At 42.2% G+C, this 16,931-nt stretch overlaps 1 protein-coding gene across 6 annotated transcripts in view; it reads left to right on the top strand.

Annotated features, from left to right (window-relative positions):
* Positions 1–1,351: 1,351 nt before the first annotated feature.
* Positions 1,352–16,931, top strand: part of GPR19 (G protein-coupled receptor 19) — a 59,338-nt gene continuing 43,758 nt past the window's right edge. For 4 of the 6 annotated variants that reach the window (XR_001892498.3, XR_001892495.3, XM_003906019.5 and 1 more), the window contains exon 1: positions 8,163–10,818. Coding sequence is in view for 3 of the 6 variants with exons in the window: in XM_009180244.4 (XP_009178508.3) it covers positions 10,813–10,818 (6 nt within the window). In the remaining 3 variants the exon portion in view is untranslated. The other 2 variants (XM_017945680.3, XM_017945681.3) reach the window with 2 other exon arrangements.

Genomic DNA, 16,931 nt, shown 5'->3' with positions numbered 1-16,931 from the left:
ACACCTGAAGCGTCTGCCTCCTTCCGATGGAGCCTCCTGGCCCTTCCCACCTCTCACCAGCTTTACCCTTTAGCCGGAATGAAATGTGGATTTCATGGAATGAAATGGTGGTATTTAGCTACCACATTACTCAGATGTGTCACTGACACCTTACAAAAGTGCATACTTATAGCCTCTAGCCTCCCAGTTCACTAGATATTAGAGTCCATCTTGATATTGGCAGCAATTCTATGCCACTTAACTGGTATATTTTGATTCTTTGTATACTATCTGGAGTACAAGGCAGAGGAATGCTGATGGAATACGTAATTTTACTCCAACAAAGGAATGGCTGATAGGTAAACAATATCACTTCATCTGTAAGAAAAGCTAAATATGGAAAGCCACAGGATTGAAGCTAGCAGTGATGGAGAAGGATCCCGGTGTGAATATATAGAATGGAAGTACTTCAGTAAAGAGCCAGGCATGGTAGTCACTTGCCAAGAAAGTGACTTCATTTCATTTTGGCAGCCTACAGTATATCCTGGCAACTGCGCTGTATGTGTGAAGTGCATAGGAAGATGCTGCAGGAAAAACCCATGGAGGCAATGGAATAGGATTTCAGGGTTGAAGCCTGGGTGTCTTGTTTTAGGGAGTGGGATCATCCAGCTCTGAGAAGCATGACATCTCGATATGACATCATATAAAGTGTGTACAATTGGGAATCAGACCTGGGCTTTGACTTTAGGGTCTGCCAATCACTTTGTGTGACCTGTCTGAGTCTCAGTTTATTTGTAAAATAAGGATAATAGTGCCTGTGCCATAGAATTATTGTAATGACAAAACACGGTAGCATAGGACTTGGTATATAGTACATGCCACCTACCAGTTGAATTGTGGATGCTCTATCTAGGTCCCTCTGTATTTAGGGAACTTTAAGACAGGTATTGTACCATGCCCACACATTGAAATAACCTTGGGAGCTTAAAAAAATCCTAATGCCCTGGCTTTACCCTAGACCAATTAAATCAGAATCTCTGTGAGTGGAGCCCAGACATCAGTATTTTCTTAAAGCCCTCCATTTTGCAACTAAGGTTGAGAGCCACTGCTTTAAGAGTTCCCTCTAGGGGCAGGCACGGTGGCTTACGCCTGGAATCCCAGCACTTTGGGAGGCCGAGGCGGGCGGATCATGAGGTCAGGAGTTCGAGACTAGCCTGGCCAACATGGTGAAACCCTGTCTCTACTAAAAGTACAAAAATTAGCTGGGCGTGGTGGCACGCGCCTGTCATCCCAGCTACTCAGGAGGCTGAGGCAGGAGAATTGCTTAAACCCAGGAGGCGGAGGTTGCAGTCAGCTGAGATGGTGCCACTGCACTCCAGCCTAGGCGATAGAGCAGGACTCCGTTTTGGAAAACAAACAAACAAAAAAACAGTTCCCTCTAGAAGGAGAAAATATATTAAACCTGTGGCTTAAGATCTCTTGATCTGGATGGTTGTATATTTGAACAATTTCTGGAGGAATAAAGTTTAGAACTTGAGACAGGCAGATAAGTAGGGCATCATGAGCTCTATTCAGGAGGGAGGCCACTGTGATAAGAATGGGGTTGACATACTAATTTGAGAAAGGTCATTGATAAAACCATTAGTATAATTGCCAGAGATACACAGGATTAGCTGTAGAGATAGAAAAGTTTCAATCTCCCAAGCTGGTCTTTTGATCCAGCACAGGCATCACAGATAATGATGTCTTTATTGCATTACACACAGTGAATCTTGGGCCATCAGCAGGGCCAATGGCAGTAGTGGGTTGGGGTGGACCTTTACAACCTGCAATCCTCATTGGTTGGGGAGGGCATCAAGGCATGATTGAAATGTGGGTGTTCTTTTCCAATGAGAGGCTGCTATACATGGGAATGCATGTGCAGCAGGGCATTGATAATGAAGCTTTTTCCTGTAGCCTATCAGGGTTGATGTGGCTGCTCTGACCACACAAGTGGTTTTGTTATTAGTAACAGGTGAGAAAGGTGAGGTTCAAGCCTGTTTTTGTAGCCTTTCAGGGAACAGATAATCACTTGGAATAGGAGAAGTGGCATGGTCAGGAATTTCAGCTTCTAAGAGACAAGTTGCTTGCTAGTAGGGCAATTCTGGTTTCTAGGTTTATAAATAATTCAGAAGTTGAAATCACCGTACTACTTTAGTTATTGAATATAAGACAAAAAGGGTAGTGATAATCGCCAAGAAAATCTTTTGCCATGTGAAGTTACCTGTCTTTAATTGGGTTCCTTTTCTTGAAAAGCAGGCACACAGGAGTGACCGAGAGTCTTCCTGGGACAGATAGGAATGCTGGACCGATTGATCTCTGTCTTTAAAGGTTTCTATGAGTTAGAGTGAGCCAGGACTAGAGCCAAAGACAAGTAATGCGTCAGTTTCTTAAGGGTTATTTCAGCTTCTAGAGGCCAGTAGTATTTTTGCTCAGAAAGCAAAGGAGAAAGGGGCTAAGTCCAGTTGGAAAAAAATATGTATAGTTAGGTCTTTTGTGCTTTGTGGATATCAAATACCTGTTGGACCTTGTTCAGAAACTTTCATGTTGTACCAGTATGGGGTTCCAGTTCTATAAATGAGGGTATCCAGTCCATCTTTCTTTCTGCCTCTTTTTGGGACGCAAGAAATTAAATTTGTGTCAGGTGCAGTAGCTCACGCCTGTAATCCCAGCACTTTGGAAGATCAAAGCAGGAGGATCGCTTGAGCTCAGGAGTTCAAGACCAGACCAGTCTGGGCAACTTGGCGAAACCCCACCATTAACCTGGCTAATGTTACTGAAAAAAAAAAAAAGACGAGAAGCCAGCAACAAGTCATCACTGGACCTGACCAAGATGACCACCCAAAGAGAGGAGTAGACTTCAGCAGGGAAAAGCTAAAGATCTTTCTGGAGTTAGGTAAGTGGCCAGCTAGTCAAAGGAGATATAGTTGAAAAGTTCATAGAAGTAGAGTTTTGTCCCCCCAAACCCACATAAGTTCTCATGATATAAGGAATCAGTTTTTAATACCTGTGAGGTACAACTGATGGCAGCTCATGATAGTACCAACAAAGTAAGATGTATTGCTCATCCTCCTCTCAAACGCTGGAGGGATCAGAAACTAGGAGGGGTAAGATCTAAGGAAACAAGTCAGGAAAAAAGAGAAGTGGCCACACTCTTTTGCTAAATCTAGGCTTCCCTGTCTACAGAAGGTACAAACTGAGAGAAAGGAGAAATGCCTAAACTAAGTCAGGTGCCAACTTTTGACTGTTATACAGGACTGGATATTTTAGTTATTAACATCTCTTAACTAAAAGTGACCAGAAAAAGTAACGGGACCACCCAAGTTTTAATTCAGGGATAAGAGAAGAACCAACCTTGCAACCAAACACCCTTGAAGGGTGTTTTCAAAGGGACAGTGGAAAATACAAATTAAGTGGTTTTAGGTTAATCTCAAAAGTCATGCTTATTCAGTGTACTGGTACACTGTTGCTGAGCACCTACTTTGCTGTTTTAGATCCTAGAGGTATAAAGATGAATTGGATGACATCCGCCCTACAAGAATCTATGAAAGTCAATGCAATATGATATATGCAATCATATAAGTAGTATATGTGAAAATTAAAGTATTATAGCGAAAAGGAAAATGTAAGTAACTTATTTTGGAAGGATACAGAGTGGTAGAGAAATAGAACTATAGATAAGCTAAAACCCAGCAGGGTTTGAAAAGAGGAGTAGATGTTCACAAGGAGGACAAGGCAGAGAAACTGTGACAAGTCTAAGCCACAGAGGCAGTGCACACAGTGTGAAGGGCATGCTTGTTCAGCAGGTGATTCAAATGGAAGAGAAATGGAGGTCATAGGGGTTGGGGAGTTTAGACCAGAGCTATTGGCAGACTCATTCTGGAAAGTTAATGAAATTTTAGAAACAGATACACCAAGGTACCAGTCATTTCATCTATGAGTCATTCTTCCCTCTGTTTGCCCTTGCCTTTTATAAAATGGACCAACAGGCCTTTTTAGAGAGTGCTGAGAAGGTAGTATGGGAACTCTTCTCCATCCCGTTCTCCCAGCTGGTTGGATCTGGCTCTGTATCTGAGTTAGGCTGGGTCAAACAGACTCTGCCTCCTAAGAATTTAGAGTCAGAACATTGAGAGACTGGGTCACTCTGACAGGCACATTGAATTTATAAGGACATGTGAATTTCAGATCCCAGGCCTCCTTTAGGGGCAGCCATTTTGGGGCCAGTAATACGATAAGGGACAAGCAGAACTAGTTGATATCAAGAGAAGCTGGTGAATGCAGCTAATAAAGAGACAGAGAGAACTGGAGGCAGTAGGCCATGTGGTCTGCTAGAGAAAGAGAGTCACTAACTACTTGGGTCTTACCGCTTTCAGGACCCTTGTTTCAGTCCAGTCTAAAGTCTGGCTGCCACTTTTGGTTCTTGAGTTCTCTGCACTTCCTCTGAGTCAAAATAAATCCATCTCAACTTAAGGGGATTTCTTTTTTTTCTTAGACAACGGTGTTATGTGCCTAATTATGTTCTCCCCTTCTTAATGTTCTATGTCATAATAAAACCATGTGTCTTCCACATTAGGGATACACATGTAGAGCAAAGACACTTATTTAACTCACTACAGATATCTCATGAAAATGTAGATTATTTATTTTGTCTAGAGTTTAATCCATTACTGCATAACAAAATTCCCCACAGTTTAGTATATTGAAAGAATAATATCAAATTCAACAGAGCTTAAAAAAGAAAGCAAGCAAACAAAAACATTATGTCATAGTTTCTGTGGATCAGGAATTTAGGAGCAGCTTAACTAGGCCATCTGGCTTCAGGTCTCTCAAAAAGCTGTAGTTGAGATATCGGCTAGGGGTACGGTCACTTGACTAGGGCTGGAGAATATCCTTCCAAGGCAGCTCACTCATAAGGTTGGCTAGTTGGTGCTGGTTGGTGAGAAGCCTCGGTTTGCTATGTGTGGGCCTCTTCACAAGGCAGCTTAGTTTCCTTATGACGTGGTAGCTGGCTTGCCCAGAATAAGTAATCCAAAAAGGTGAGAGCCAGGTAGAAACTGTCACAGAATCACTTCTGTCACATTCTATTTATTAGAAAGAAGTAACTAAGTCTAGCCCACATTCAAGGGGAGGTGGATTAGGTTTCACATCTAAAAGCTAATGTGGCAGCCAGAACTTAGATGCATTCTTTGAAGGCATATCAAAGAATTTGTGGATGTATTTTAAAACCACCACAACCTGTTAGGTTACAGAAAAAAAACAAACCCAAAGTGTCTAATCCTGTTTCAAATATAGTTCAATTTCATTCAGTTCCTTTAGACAGTATTAGTCTCCTATGGATGAAATGTTTCATCTTTCATAATACCTCCCAAAGAGGTCCTGTCATTTTTTTCTGAAGATGACGTTCATTTGTTTGGGGGGAAATGGGGGTATAATTACGTATCTTTGTGGCACTGATGAGAGAGAGGGTACCTCCTGGCTTCATTCTGGACCTAGAGTATGTATGTACTGAGGTACTTTCAGGTTTCCAGGATGACACCCTGATGTAGTTTGAATATATGTCCCTGCCAAATATCATGTTGAATTGTAATCCCCAGTATTGGAAGTGGGGCCTAGTGAGAGGTGTTAGGGTCATGGGGCAGATCCCCCATGTCTTGGTGCTATTCTCACTATAGTGAGTGAATTCTCTCAAGATCTGCTGTGTAAGTGTGTGGCACCACCCCCAACTCTCTCTCTTGATCCTGCTTTCGCCATGTGACATGCAAGCTTCTGTTTTACCTTCTGCCATAAGTAAAAGCTCCCTGAGTCCTCCCCAGACACTGAGCTGATGTGGGCACCATGCCTCCTATACAGTCTGCAAAAGTGTACAATTAAACCTCTTTACAAATTACCCAATTTCAGGTATTTCTTCATAGCAATGCAAGAACAACCTAATACATACCCCTTGTCTGCCTGATCCCTGGGGAACATGCTGTCCTCTGATGCTGAAGCCTGTAGCTGGTGAACTCATGGCCCATCTTTGGATTCAGAAAAATCTCCCAGGGAGTATTGGCCACCTCCCCTGGCAGACTCAGTACCCCTGGCCCCTGCTGTGGGGTTACCTTGCCTTGGTTGTGGCTGGCCTACTGGCTGTTAGTTCAGCATCCTTCAAGGGAACAGAAAGGCTTGGAATCATTGATTATCATATCTCTGTCTGACCATGCTATTGTGGACTTGGCCTGAACAGCCATAGAAATGCAAGGAATGGGGTATGAGGGACTTGGGCAGTTGTCTCAAAAAGGGAGTCAAGGCAGAAGTCCCTTACCCTGAGCACTGCTGTCAACATGGAGGTAACTTACTGTGGTAGGCAGCCTTTTATCTCATGATTTGACTTTTTGATGAGTCTAAGCTAGTTGTCTTGTAGACTATTCTGCATTCTCGATTTGGCTGATTATTTCCTCATAATATCTTATAACTTGTTTCTCCAACCCTTGCCTTTTTATTAAAAAACAAAACAACACCTTGACATTATATGTACAGATTTGATTATATTCAGGTTAAACATTTTTAGAAAGAATACTTCAGTAACATTGAGTAGGTTACATCATTTCATGTTAGGCACATAATTTCAGCTTATCTCACTATTAGTAACGTGAAATTTGGTCACTTGGTGAGATGATGACCCCCCCAATCACTCCATTGAAAAAGGACACACATCCCTTTGCACTTTGTAAGCTACAAAGAACCTGTTCAACAACTTTTCATCTTATGCTTTGAACACCTTTAGTGATCTTTTCCTGAGTCAGTTATTTCACTGGGGGTTGCAAAAATGGTGTTCTAACTGTAGTAGTCTGTATTTATTAACTAGCATTTTTCTGTAAAGAAGAACTTTCTTTTTTTAAGACACGGAGTCTAGCTTTGTCTCCCAGGCTAGAGTGCAGTGGCATCATCAGAGCTCACTGAAGCCTCAGTCTCCTGGGTGCAAGCGATCCTCCCATCTCAGCCTTCTGTGTTGCTGGGAACACAGGCACATGCCACTGTGCCCGGTAAGAGCACTCTTTTTTTTTTTTTTTTTTTTTGAGACGGAGTCTTGCTCTGTCACCCAGGCTGGAGTGCAGTGGCCGGATCTCAGCTCACTGCAAGCTCCTCCTCTCGGGTTCACGCCATTCTCCTGCCTCAGCCTCCCGAGTAGCTGGGACTACAGGCACCCGCCACTTCGCCCGGCTAGTTTTTTGTATTTTTTAGTAGAGACGGGGTTTCACCGTATTAGCCAGGATGGTCTCGATCTCCTGACCTCATGATCCGCCCGTCTCGGCCTCCCAAAGTGCTGGGATTACAGGCTTGAGCCACCGCGCCCGGCCTAAGAGCACTCTTTTAAGAAAACTATTTTAATGAATTTCTCAGTGGACCACTGGGTAGTGGTTTGTTTCCAATTTTGTTGAAAGCACTTGGAAAGCTCCTGATTTTTAAAAGGATTTGTTACCCAGTTATTGGAGCTATTCACTTTCTCAATACTATCCCCAGTATTTTCAGTTATTCCTAGTTTGGTCCCCAGGAGGTTTTTAAATTCAGGCAATGCAGGATTTGAAGTAAAGGTGGAAGAGAGGTTCGGCAATCTATGGTAAGATGGAAGAAAAGCTCAGTGGAAACCAAGAACCAGCATGGCATCTCGACTGCACCAGTTCTCAGAAAAGCTGTTTTAGAATGCATACTTGTAGAAGTTGAGGATCTAGAAATTAGTTCCCATAAAACTCTGCATGCTTTGGGACTTCTTGGAAAGTTTTTGCGTGAAGCCAGAGGTCTATAGTACAGAATACTGAGCAAAGTCTTCCAGGTTTGGTTGATGACAAGCTAAGGGCAGAAATAAAGGAATTTAGAGACTGGCTTTCAAAACAATAGCCTGGATTTCAAGCCTATTGTCTTGTTGCTATTTTGAATTTCAGAAGCCAAATATTAATTTCTTTTTTTCCATTCCTTTTGTAACATCTAAACAGTGCCAAAATCCTATCTCCAGGGCAAATGGATTCCCCAGGCAGATGAGAAAAAGATCACATTACTCATGTTCAGAATATTACCCCAGGTGCACAAGTATTGTGGAATTTTGTGCATTTGGATGGAAGACAACTGTTTCCTTATCTTCTTCCAATGTCAGGAGTAAGTTTGGTGATTATAACTTTGGCAATATCTTTTAAGCAGAATTAGTATATTATATAACGTGTTTTATGACCATCCTTAATAAAATTTTGGGTTATGGCTCCTTACAAAATGATCTTAAATATCATTAAGCCATAATATATACATGCAGTCATCCTGGAAGGAATAAATACATTGGTCATTTTTTTGGTCTCAAATAATTTAAAACAATCTTTGTGATTTCTCATGTCAAGGGGCCATAGTAGTAAGTCACAGCACATTAAATTGGCCAGTTATTTTAGTCTAGTCTATTCATGATGCAGAATAGTACACTATGCCTGCTCTGGAGGCTGAGTCAGTGGTTCCAAATCCTAGCTCCCACACTATGCAACTTTGGGCACATTACTTATCCCCCCAAGCCTCCATTTCTTCATCTGTAAAACAGAAATGCCAGTAATAGTACTCGTCTTGTTGGGTTGATAGGATTAAATGACATAATGTATGTAAATACCTGGCACATGTTAAATATTAGTTGTTTTTATTGTTGTTGTAATTATTCTTGACTAAGAGAGGAGATGATATCCAAGTCACCAGCCTGCTGACTCAAAGAATTTCTTCAATATCTAACTTTCTTGATAAATGAATTTTCTTAAAATGTCAAGTGTTAAAATTAACAGTTGAATTTCTCTGAGTCTTACATAGGAAAACTAGAATTAACCTCACTCCTCCTAAAATAAAAGTAGAAAATACGATGAGGATGTTGATCCAGGAAGAACCTTCAGTTTCTTGAAAATTATACTCCAGCTTCCCTGTGCCACCTCTTTGCTAACAAAGTTTTCATTTTTGCACATTGCAAGTCAGCATTCCTCTTTCAAAAAATAAATATTCTGAACTGCCTTGGTTAGTATTCTGAATTAGAAACAATAAGTTATATGCCAGTATTATGAGACAAATGTATAGCCAGTTTATATTTCTGACTTGGAGTAGTCCAAATGCTATCCAAGTATTAATAAAATTTGTATTTATTTAAAATAATTCAGCAACTCACATTTTAAAAATTGTCTTTTCTCCCATAGTGTTATAAAGAATCCATACATTGTTCCTAGTATGGACAGTCAGGTGTGGTTATAAAGTATCTCCCAATTAAGGCTGTTAGGACTTAGATAATGGCTTCCCAAATGTCAGATGTTTTAACCTGAGGAGAAACAGATTTCTTGAGTTCTTTCCACCACCCTGTGATGGCACTTCAGGGTCAATCTGTGAAGCTGGAATTCTCATTCAGTTGCCCCTAACTAGATTTTGAAGGAAAGAAGCGGTGGAGGATGGGGAGAGTAACTATTGCAGTGTCCATACTAATTCCTAGATTCCTTTCAAGATTGAGGACCAAGAGCAATCCAATTTGGCTCTCAGAATGCTAGCTGAAATCCCTCCTCAGCAATTCAGCCCTTTTCCCTCTTCCTTTCTTTAGTCAGCAGGGTCCCATGGTGACCGGTTTTAAAAGAAATCATCCTCTTCAGCAGTTACCTAGCACCATGGCAACGAGGACGTCAGCAAAGCAGGATAGACCCTGCACAAAACAGCTCCAACCAGGCTCCCTCCCTGCCTCTCCACTTCAGCCTTGCCTGAGACCTAGGGATGGGGCTAACAACATCTAGACTTGTATACCCCAGAATTCCTGTGTGTTTCTCTGGTTTTCCCCATAAGCACAGATACTTGGGCATACAGTAAACTATGTTACAGAAATCTCCCTCCCCCCCCCCACACAAATAAAACATAGATCATATTTAAAGGGTGAGGATGGGTGATGGGATGGGGACAGGGAGATAAGTATGGGATAGTCTTTTGGGTTTAAGGAAATATAAAAATTATGTTTGTGTTTATAAGGTAACAGTAAACTGATAGTAGGGGAAGTCAGAGCCCTAAACATATGATGTGGTTTATATTTAGGCACAGGACATCAGGGAAATTTTTAAAAATATTGTTATTTACTTGAGAGTGAAATAGACAAATGGCTTTAACAAGCACTGAAGGGGGTGTAATGCTGTCCGTGGTGCTGAACACTCCATTGTCCCAGATGTATGCTAAGGGGGATCCAGAGGGCAGGTTAAGGAACACCTTGCCAGGTCAGGGTACTGACTGTAAGAAAGAAAGAGAGGGGTTGAGGTTAAGAAAGCATCATTTATCTTCCATACTGAGCAACTCTGAATGGTCAGGATAAAATCTTCAGATAGAAAAAAAAGAAAATAGAGAAGGAAGGAGGTTTGGGTGATTGAATCTTCCCCTTTTCATATGGAGATTTTTGGTCTGAGCCAATCAGGGCAGAGATTTCTGCTGCTTTGCTCCTGAAAGGAAAAGTGGGGGAAGGGAGGGAGAAGATGGCCACATTCTCCCCTTCAGCCACATGATCCATTTCCCATGTGACACATTCCAGAGCCTTGGAAAGGAGAAAGGAGGGGCAACAAGAGAGTGGGGCTGGGGGCGGGAAGATGGTTTAACAGTCTACCCTGCACAGCGTCATCTTGTCTCCCTAACAGGAAGCAGGCTGTGAGCCAAGGGGAAGGCAGAGGACAGAAATGAATGTGTTTCCAGGCTTTCCTGGTGGTTTATGGCATTCTCCAAACTCGTATGCAAGGGCTATTCCTGACCAAGAAGATCTAAGGAGAACGTCTCTGAAATCAAGTCCGGATGAAGGTATGTGATAGGAATCCCTTGGTATTGCGACTGAAATTTGGCTCAGAGGACATAATGCCTTATTTTTTTCCAGGCAATTTGGAGATTTTGTCCTGCCTTAGATGCTGGTTAGAGGCTTTAGGTTTTTTACCAGTCCAGAAAAGATGCCTAGGTAGTTCTGTAAAATGAAAATTCGTCAGAGTATGTGCCTGTTGAAAAATTGAATGGAAATTGTGTATGGTGATAATTAATGAAACAAAGCACTCATTGATGAAAAGGATTTTTTCCCCTTGAATCCTGGAAAGAGGGGGAAAAAATTACCGAAACCAACTAGGTTTCAGCATCACTGCAATAAAAGCGTGTTTCATCCCTTTTCAGCTGCTTATGCTTTGCCCAGAGGTTATTGGCAGTGGCTTGGGGAGCCAAAGTGGGCAGGCATGGTGTTCCTTTGTGCTGTGCGATCATCTTCCTTCTGATGTTCCTGGTACCAGGGCTGCTTGTGATTGTTCCCAGCTCTGATTTAGGACAGTAGACTGCCACAGAATTTCACATCTTGTAGAATTGCTAGCCACAAGACCCTGGGGAAGTTCTCAAAGGAATCTATCAAAGTTACAGGCTAAAATAATCAGCCATGAACTCAAATTTTCATGTCTTTGACTATTTTCAGCACAAAGAGATGAGCCCCTTTAAATTTTAGTATGTCTTTATTTAACAAATACTTAAGAAAGTTCTTGCTGATGTGCAAGGCACTCTTCTAAGCACAAACAGTCATTGAATCCTTATAAAAACCCTTTGAGGAAGGTTTTATTACCCACATTTTAGAGATGAAGAAACAGAGGCACAGAGAAGTTAGGGAACTTTCCCAAGGTCACACAGCTAGCAAATAGTAGAAACAGAACTTGGACCTATGAAGCTTGACCCCAAAGCCCGTGCTCTTAACCACTGAGCTATGCTGCTTGCCTCCTCATATTATTTCAAATGATGTCAGCAGTCAATTTGGCTTCAAATTTCGTTCAACTGACGCTACTAGAAGATTGAATCAGCTTGCTTTGCTAAAAAAGATCCCCAGAGAAATCTATATTTAATCTTAAATTATCCCTGTAGTCACATTCTGTACCCCCAAGTAACCCAGTAAGTAATTGCTGTTCTGTTTCCCTTGTGCTGTATAGATCTCTGTAGTAAAATGCTATGTTACTATGGTGACCAATTGATGTCTAAAGAAAAAGAAATCTAGAATTATGTCATGGGTTTTTTAAAAAATCGAACCTAGAAACACTCTTCCATCCTCAGAACCCAGCAAGGCCAACCTAAGCATGTTGTCTTTAAAAGCACCTACCTAGTTCTCAAAATAAAATAAAAAGATTAAAAACTTCTAAAACTATGTATATAAACTGTAATATCAAACTGACTAGATTTATTGTGTTAAAATGATATTATACCTTAAAATAAGGGAATAGGTTTCTTTTGCAAATTATTTTAGGTTTTTAAGGGTAAAAGAGGGGTTTGCTAATAACTTTTTTTAACTGCTAGAAATTTCTGAGATATAAAGATTTCCTTTTTTGATCTGTGTGGATTTCCTTCTGGCCTTTGATAATAAAAGATGACTGATCTGATTCCTATAAGCTATGGAAAAACTAAAAAGTTACTAGTTCCCTTCAGAGTTTCATTGCGCAGTACTTTAAAAAGTAATTGTGTCCTCCACAATATTGAACTTTAGTCTTTTAGCTTAAGCCTTTGATCCCTGCTGAAATCTACATTTCCCTGGGACCAGTAACACTTTTATGCTATTATAGTCACATGAGTGAGCTTCTTGAGGGACGGTATCCTTTCCTCTTTGGATTTCTAGCACTTATCACTAGGCCTGATTTATGGTGAGCTCTCAATATACTCTTGTGAATGAAGTCTGAGAAGACTCAAAACAATGACAGTATTCTGCTGGTGCCAATTTGGGAGTCCATGCCTGTTTCATTTTGCATGTATTTATAGGGAGGACAGTGAGGAGACACATGTGTAGTAAGAACTTGGTAACAGTCAAAATTATGCCTGAAGTTTATATAGTTAGACTGGCCCTGGAGCAGCAGCAAATTAGAGTTTAGAAAGTATACATAAATTATTTCCTGGAGATCACCATTCCCCCTGACATTTTTATTTACATTTAGAATGAAGTTCTCCCGATATTTTTATTCATATCTAGATGGAAGCACCCCAACAGTCTTATTTTCCTCTGATGCTTTGCGTGGTCCCATCTCCAAGTGTTGAAACAGTTCAACTCAGTTTGAGAGTGAATGTCTTGAGAAGTCAACTGCTGCCCCAGGCAATTCTCTCCTAATTCAGTCTGGCTCCCAGTGCTTAGAACTCTGTATAGAAAGCTCACAGGACTGCAGGACTCTTTCCTAGGGAACTCTGGGATCTTGAGTGTCAGTGTGGGTTAGGATCAGACTGCCTTTCCCAAACCATGGCATGACTGAAGAAGATTGTTCTGAATGAAGAAGATTGTCCTGGGGCATTTTGAAAGCTTGGTCAGGATTTAAATTCAAGTTAGCAAGATAGTAAGGCTTAAAATAGTCACGCTCCTGATAATATACACAAATATAACCCATGATTTTTCCATCTAATTAAATCATTAAGGGGTTATGGATAAGGTGTGGGTCCTTGAATTCTACCAGCTCATGCTGCTCACCTCAAGCATTACCTGCTGAGCAAGCTGCACAAAAGACACAACAGCCCTGATGGAAGCACAAACCAGCTGGCAAGTGCTACATGCCCCCACACATGCAGGGCTTCTCAGATAAGCAGGGCTAGCACACACATGAGGCATGGATCTGGGAGCCTAGCTGCGCTTCCTACGCATCCTTCTGGAATCTAAAAGGGGGCAACCTACTCAACCAGCTAAATGGGAGGATAGAACAGAGGGAGAGAAAGTGGAGAGGCTTTCCCTCGAGGAGAGGCCTTGCCAAGTATGATTTCAACCTAGAGGTGAAGGGTGAAAGCAGAAATAAGAAGAGGGACAATGAGCATGGGTGAAGAATATGAGAAAGTGATACCTGAGTCCTGCCTTTCAGACACAACAGCTTGCCTGCAAGTAAACCCTGCCAAATGAGTCAGGGCCTGCCAGGGGAATGATCAAATCCGTTCCTAGGGTGTATATAGGAAGGGGAGAGGAGAGCAAAGGACCAGAGTGTGGACACAGTTTCTTCTCTATCAGCCAAGGCAAAAAATTGGATGACATGGGAGTTGTGATCTCTGAGAGGATGGTTTAAAAAGGAAAAGGGAGGCTGAGTGCCATGACTCATGCCTGTAATCCCAGTACTTTGGGAGGCTAAGGTGGGAGGATTGCTTGAGCCCAGGAATTTGAGACCAGCCTAAACATAGGGAGACCTTAGGCCAGACATGGTTGCTCATGCCTGTAATCCCAGCAGTTTGGGAGGACGAGGCGGGCAGAACACTTAAGGTCAGGAGTTCTAGGCCATCCTGGCCAACATGCTGAAACCCCATCTCTACTAAAAATACAAAAATTAGCTGGGCATGGTGGCAGGTGCCTGTAATCCCAGCTACTCGGGAGGCTGAGGCAGGAGAATTGCTTGAACCCGGGAGGTGGAGGTTGCAGTGAGCTGAGATTGTGCCACTGCACTCCAGCCTGGGTGACAGAGCAAGACTCCGTCTCAAAAACAAAAACAAAACAAAACAAAACAAAACAAAACAAAAAAAACAGGGAGATCTACAAAAATAGCTGGGTGTGGTGGCAGGCACCTGTGGTCCCAGCTCCTCAGGAAGCTGAGGTGGGAAGATTGCATGGGCCTGGGAGGTTGAGGGTGCAGTGAGCGGTGATCGCTCCACTGCACTCCAACCTGGGTGACAAAGCAAGACCCTATCTCAAAAACCAAAAAATAAAAGGGAAAAGGGGAGTTACCATCATTAATATATTTCCCTGTTTGTAGAGTTATTTTCCCTTGACCAAACCTTTAAAGCAGTCATCTCCTGGAGCCTTTCATTCAGTATACTCTTCCAGACACTGCATGTCTGTCATGTTTAATTCTCATAGCAACTCTCTATGATATGCATTATTAGCCCCAATTTTCGCTGAGGAAACTGAAGCTCAAAGAGATTAACTTACCTGTTCAATGTCCACAGACGGCAGGTAGAGTCAGGATCTGAATCTAGGTCTTTTTAAATTCTGTGCTTTTTTTACTATATCACAAGTAAAGTTCTTTTTTCTGCATTCTTTTAAAACATGTTTTTGGATATTAGATTAATACAAATATCATTCTAGAAAATTTGGAAAATATAAAGCAGTATAAAAAGATAATGACAATAAAAATCAGTCATGATCTTGCCACCTAGAAACAATCACTGTTGGCCGGGCGCGGTGGCTCAAGCCTGTAATCCCAGCACTTTGGGAGGCCGAGACGGGCGGATCACGAGGTCAGGAGATCAAGACCATCCTGGCTAACACGGTGAGACCCCGTCTCTACTGAAAAATACAAAAAACTAGCCAGGCGAGGTGGCGGGCGCCTGTAGTCCCAGCTACTCGGGAGGCTGAGGCAGGAGAATGGCGTGAACCCAGGAGGCGGAGCTTGCAGTGAGCTGAGATGGCGCCACCGCACTCCAGCCTGGGTGACAGAGCGAGACTCCGTCTCAAAAAAAAAAAAAAAAAAAAAAAAAAAATCACTGTTAAAATTTTGGTGTATTCTCAATTTTTTTTCAATGCATATAATGGTAACAAAAGCAAACATTTGTTGAGCACTTGCTTTGTTCCAGACATTGTCCTTAGCTCCTTTCTTGTGTAATTTATTATCATAAAAAATCAATAAAATGAATATTGTTATTATTTATTCTAATTTTTTTTATTTATTATTTTTTTTTTGAGACAGAGTCATGTTCTGTCGCCGAGGCTGGAGTACAGTGGCACTATCTCAGCTCACTGCAAGCTCCGCCTCCCAGGTTCACACCATTCTCCTGCCTCAGCCTCCCAAGTAGCTGGGACTTCAGGTGCCCGCCACCACGCCCAGCTAATTTTTTGTATTTTTAGTAGAGATAGGGTTTTACTGTGTTATCCAGGGTGGTCTCGATCTCCTGACCTTGTGATCCACCCGCCTTGGCCTCCCAAAGTGCTGGGATTACAGGCGTGAGCCACCGTGTCCGGCCTTATTTATTCTAATTTTATTGTTGAAGACACTCAATAAGCACAAACATGTAAAATAATTTACCAACAGCTATACAGATTATAAGTGACTTGAACCCCAGGCAGGCTGACTCTAGACCAGGCTTTCTCAACCTTAGCACTGTTGGCATTTGGGGCCAGATAATTCTTTGTCGTGGTGGGGGTCGAGGACTGTCCTTGTCATTGTAGTGTTTTGGGTTTGTTTGTTTTCCAGAGACAAGGTTTCACTCTGTCACCCAGTCTTGAGTGCAGTGGTACAATCGTGGCTCACTGCAGCCTAAAGCTCCTAGGCTCAAACTCCTAGGGCCCAACATGCCCTGTCTTCTGCGTGTTAGTTTTTTCCCTTTAGGTCTATGATGGTCCCACCTCAACCTTCCACGGAGCTGGAACTGTAAGCATGCACCACCATGACCAGCTATTTTTTTTTTTTTTGATAGAGACAGGGACTCACTATGTTGCCCAGGCTTGTCTTAAACTTCTGGCCTCAAGTGATTCTCCCACCCCAGCCTCCCAAAATCCCAAAGTGCTGGGATTGCAAGCATGAGCCACTGTGCCCAACCCATTGTAGAATGTTTAGCAGCATCCGTGGCTTCTACCTACCGGGTGTCAGTAACACTTCCCTCTCCCAGATATGACAACCAAAAATGTCTCTAGACATTTCCAAATGTTCACTATGAGGCAGAATTATCTCTGATGGAGAACCACTAGTCTAGAACCTGTGCTCTCAGCCACTATACTGTATAGCCTCTTCATATTTAAAATGCACATAAAGAGCCAAACGCGGTGGCTTCTGCCTATAATCCCAGTAGTTTGGGAGGCCGAGGTGGGCAGATCACTCCAGGTCAGGAGTTTGAGAGCAGCCAGGGCAACATGGTGAAATCCCATCTCTACAAAAAATACAAAAGTTAGCTGGGCATGGTGGCATGCGCCTGTAATTCCAGTTACTCAGGAGGCTGATGCACAAGAATCTCTC

Source organism: Papio anubis, chromosome 9 (assembly GCF_008728515.1).
Source record: "Papio anubis isolate 15944 chromosome 9, Panubis1.0, whole genome shotgun sequence".
Lineage (NCBI taxonomy): Eukaryota > Metazoa > Chordata > Mammalia > Primates > Cercopithecidae > Papio > Papio anubis.
This window is presented reverse-complemented; position numbering and strand designations above follow the sequence as displayed.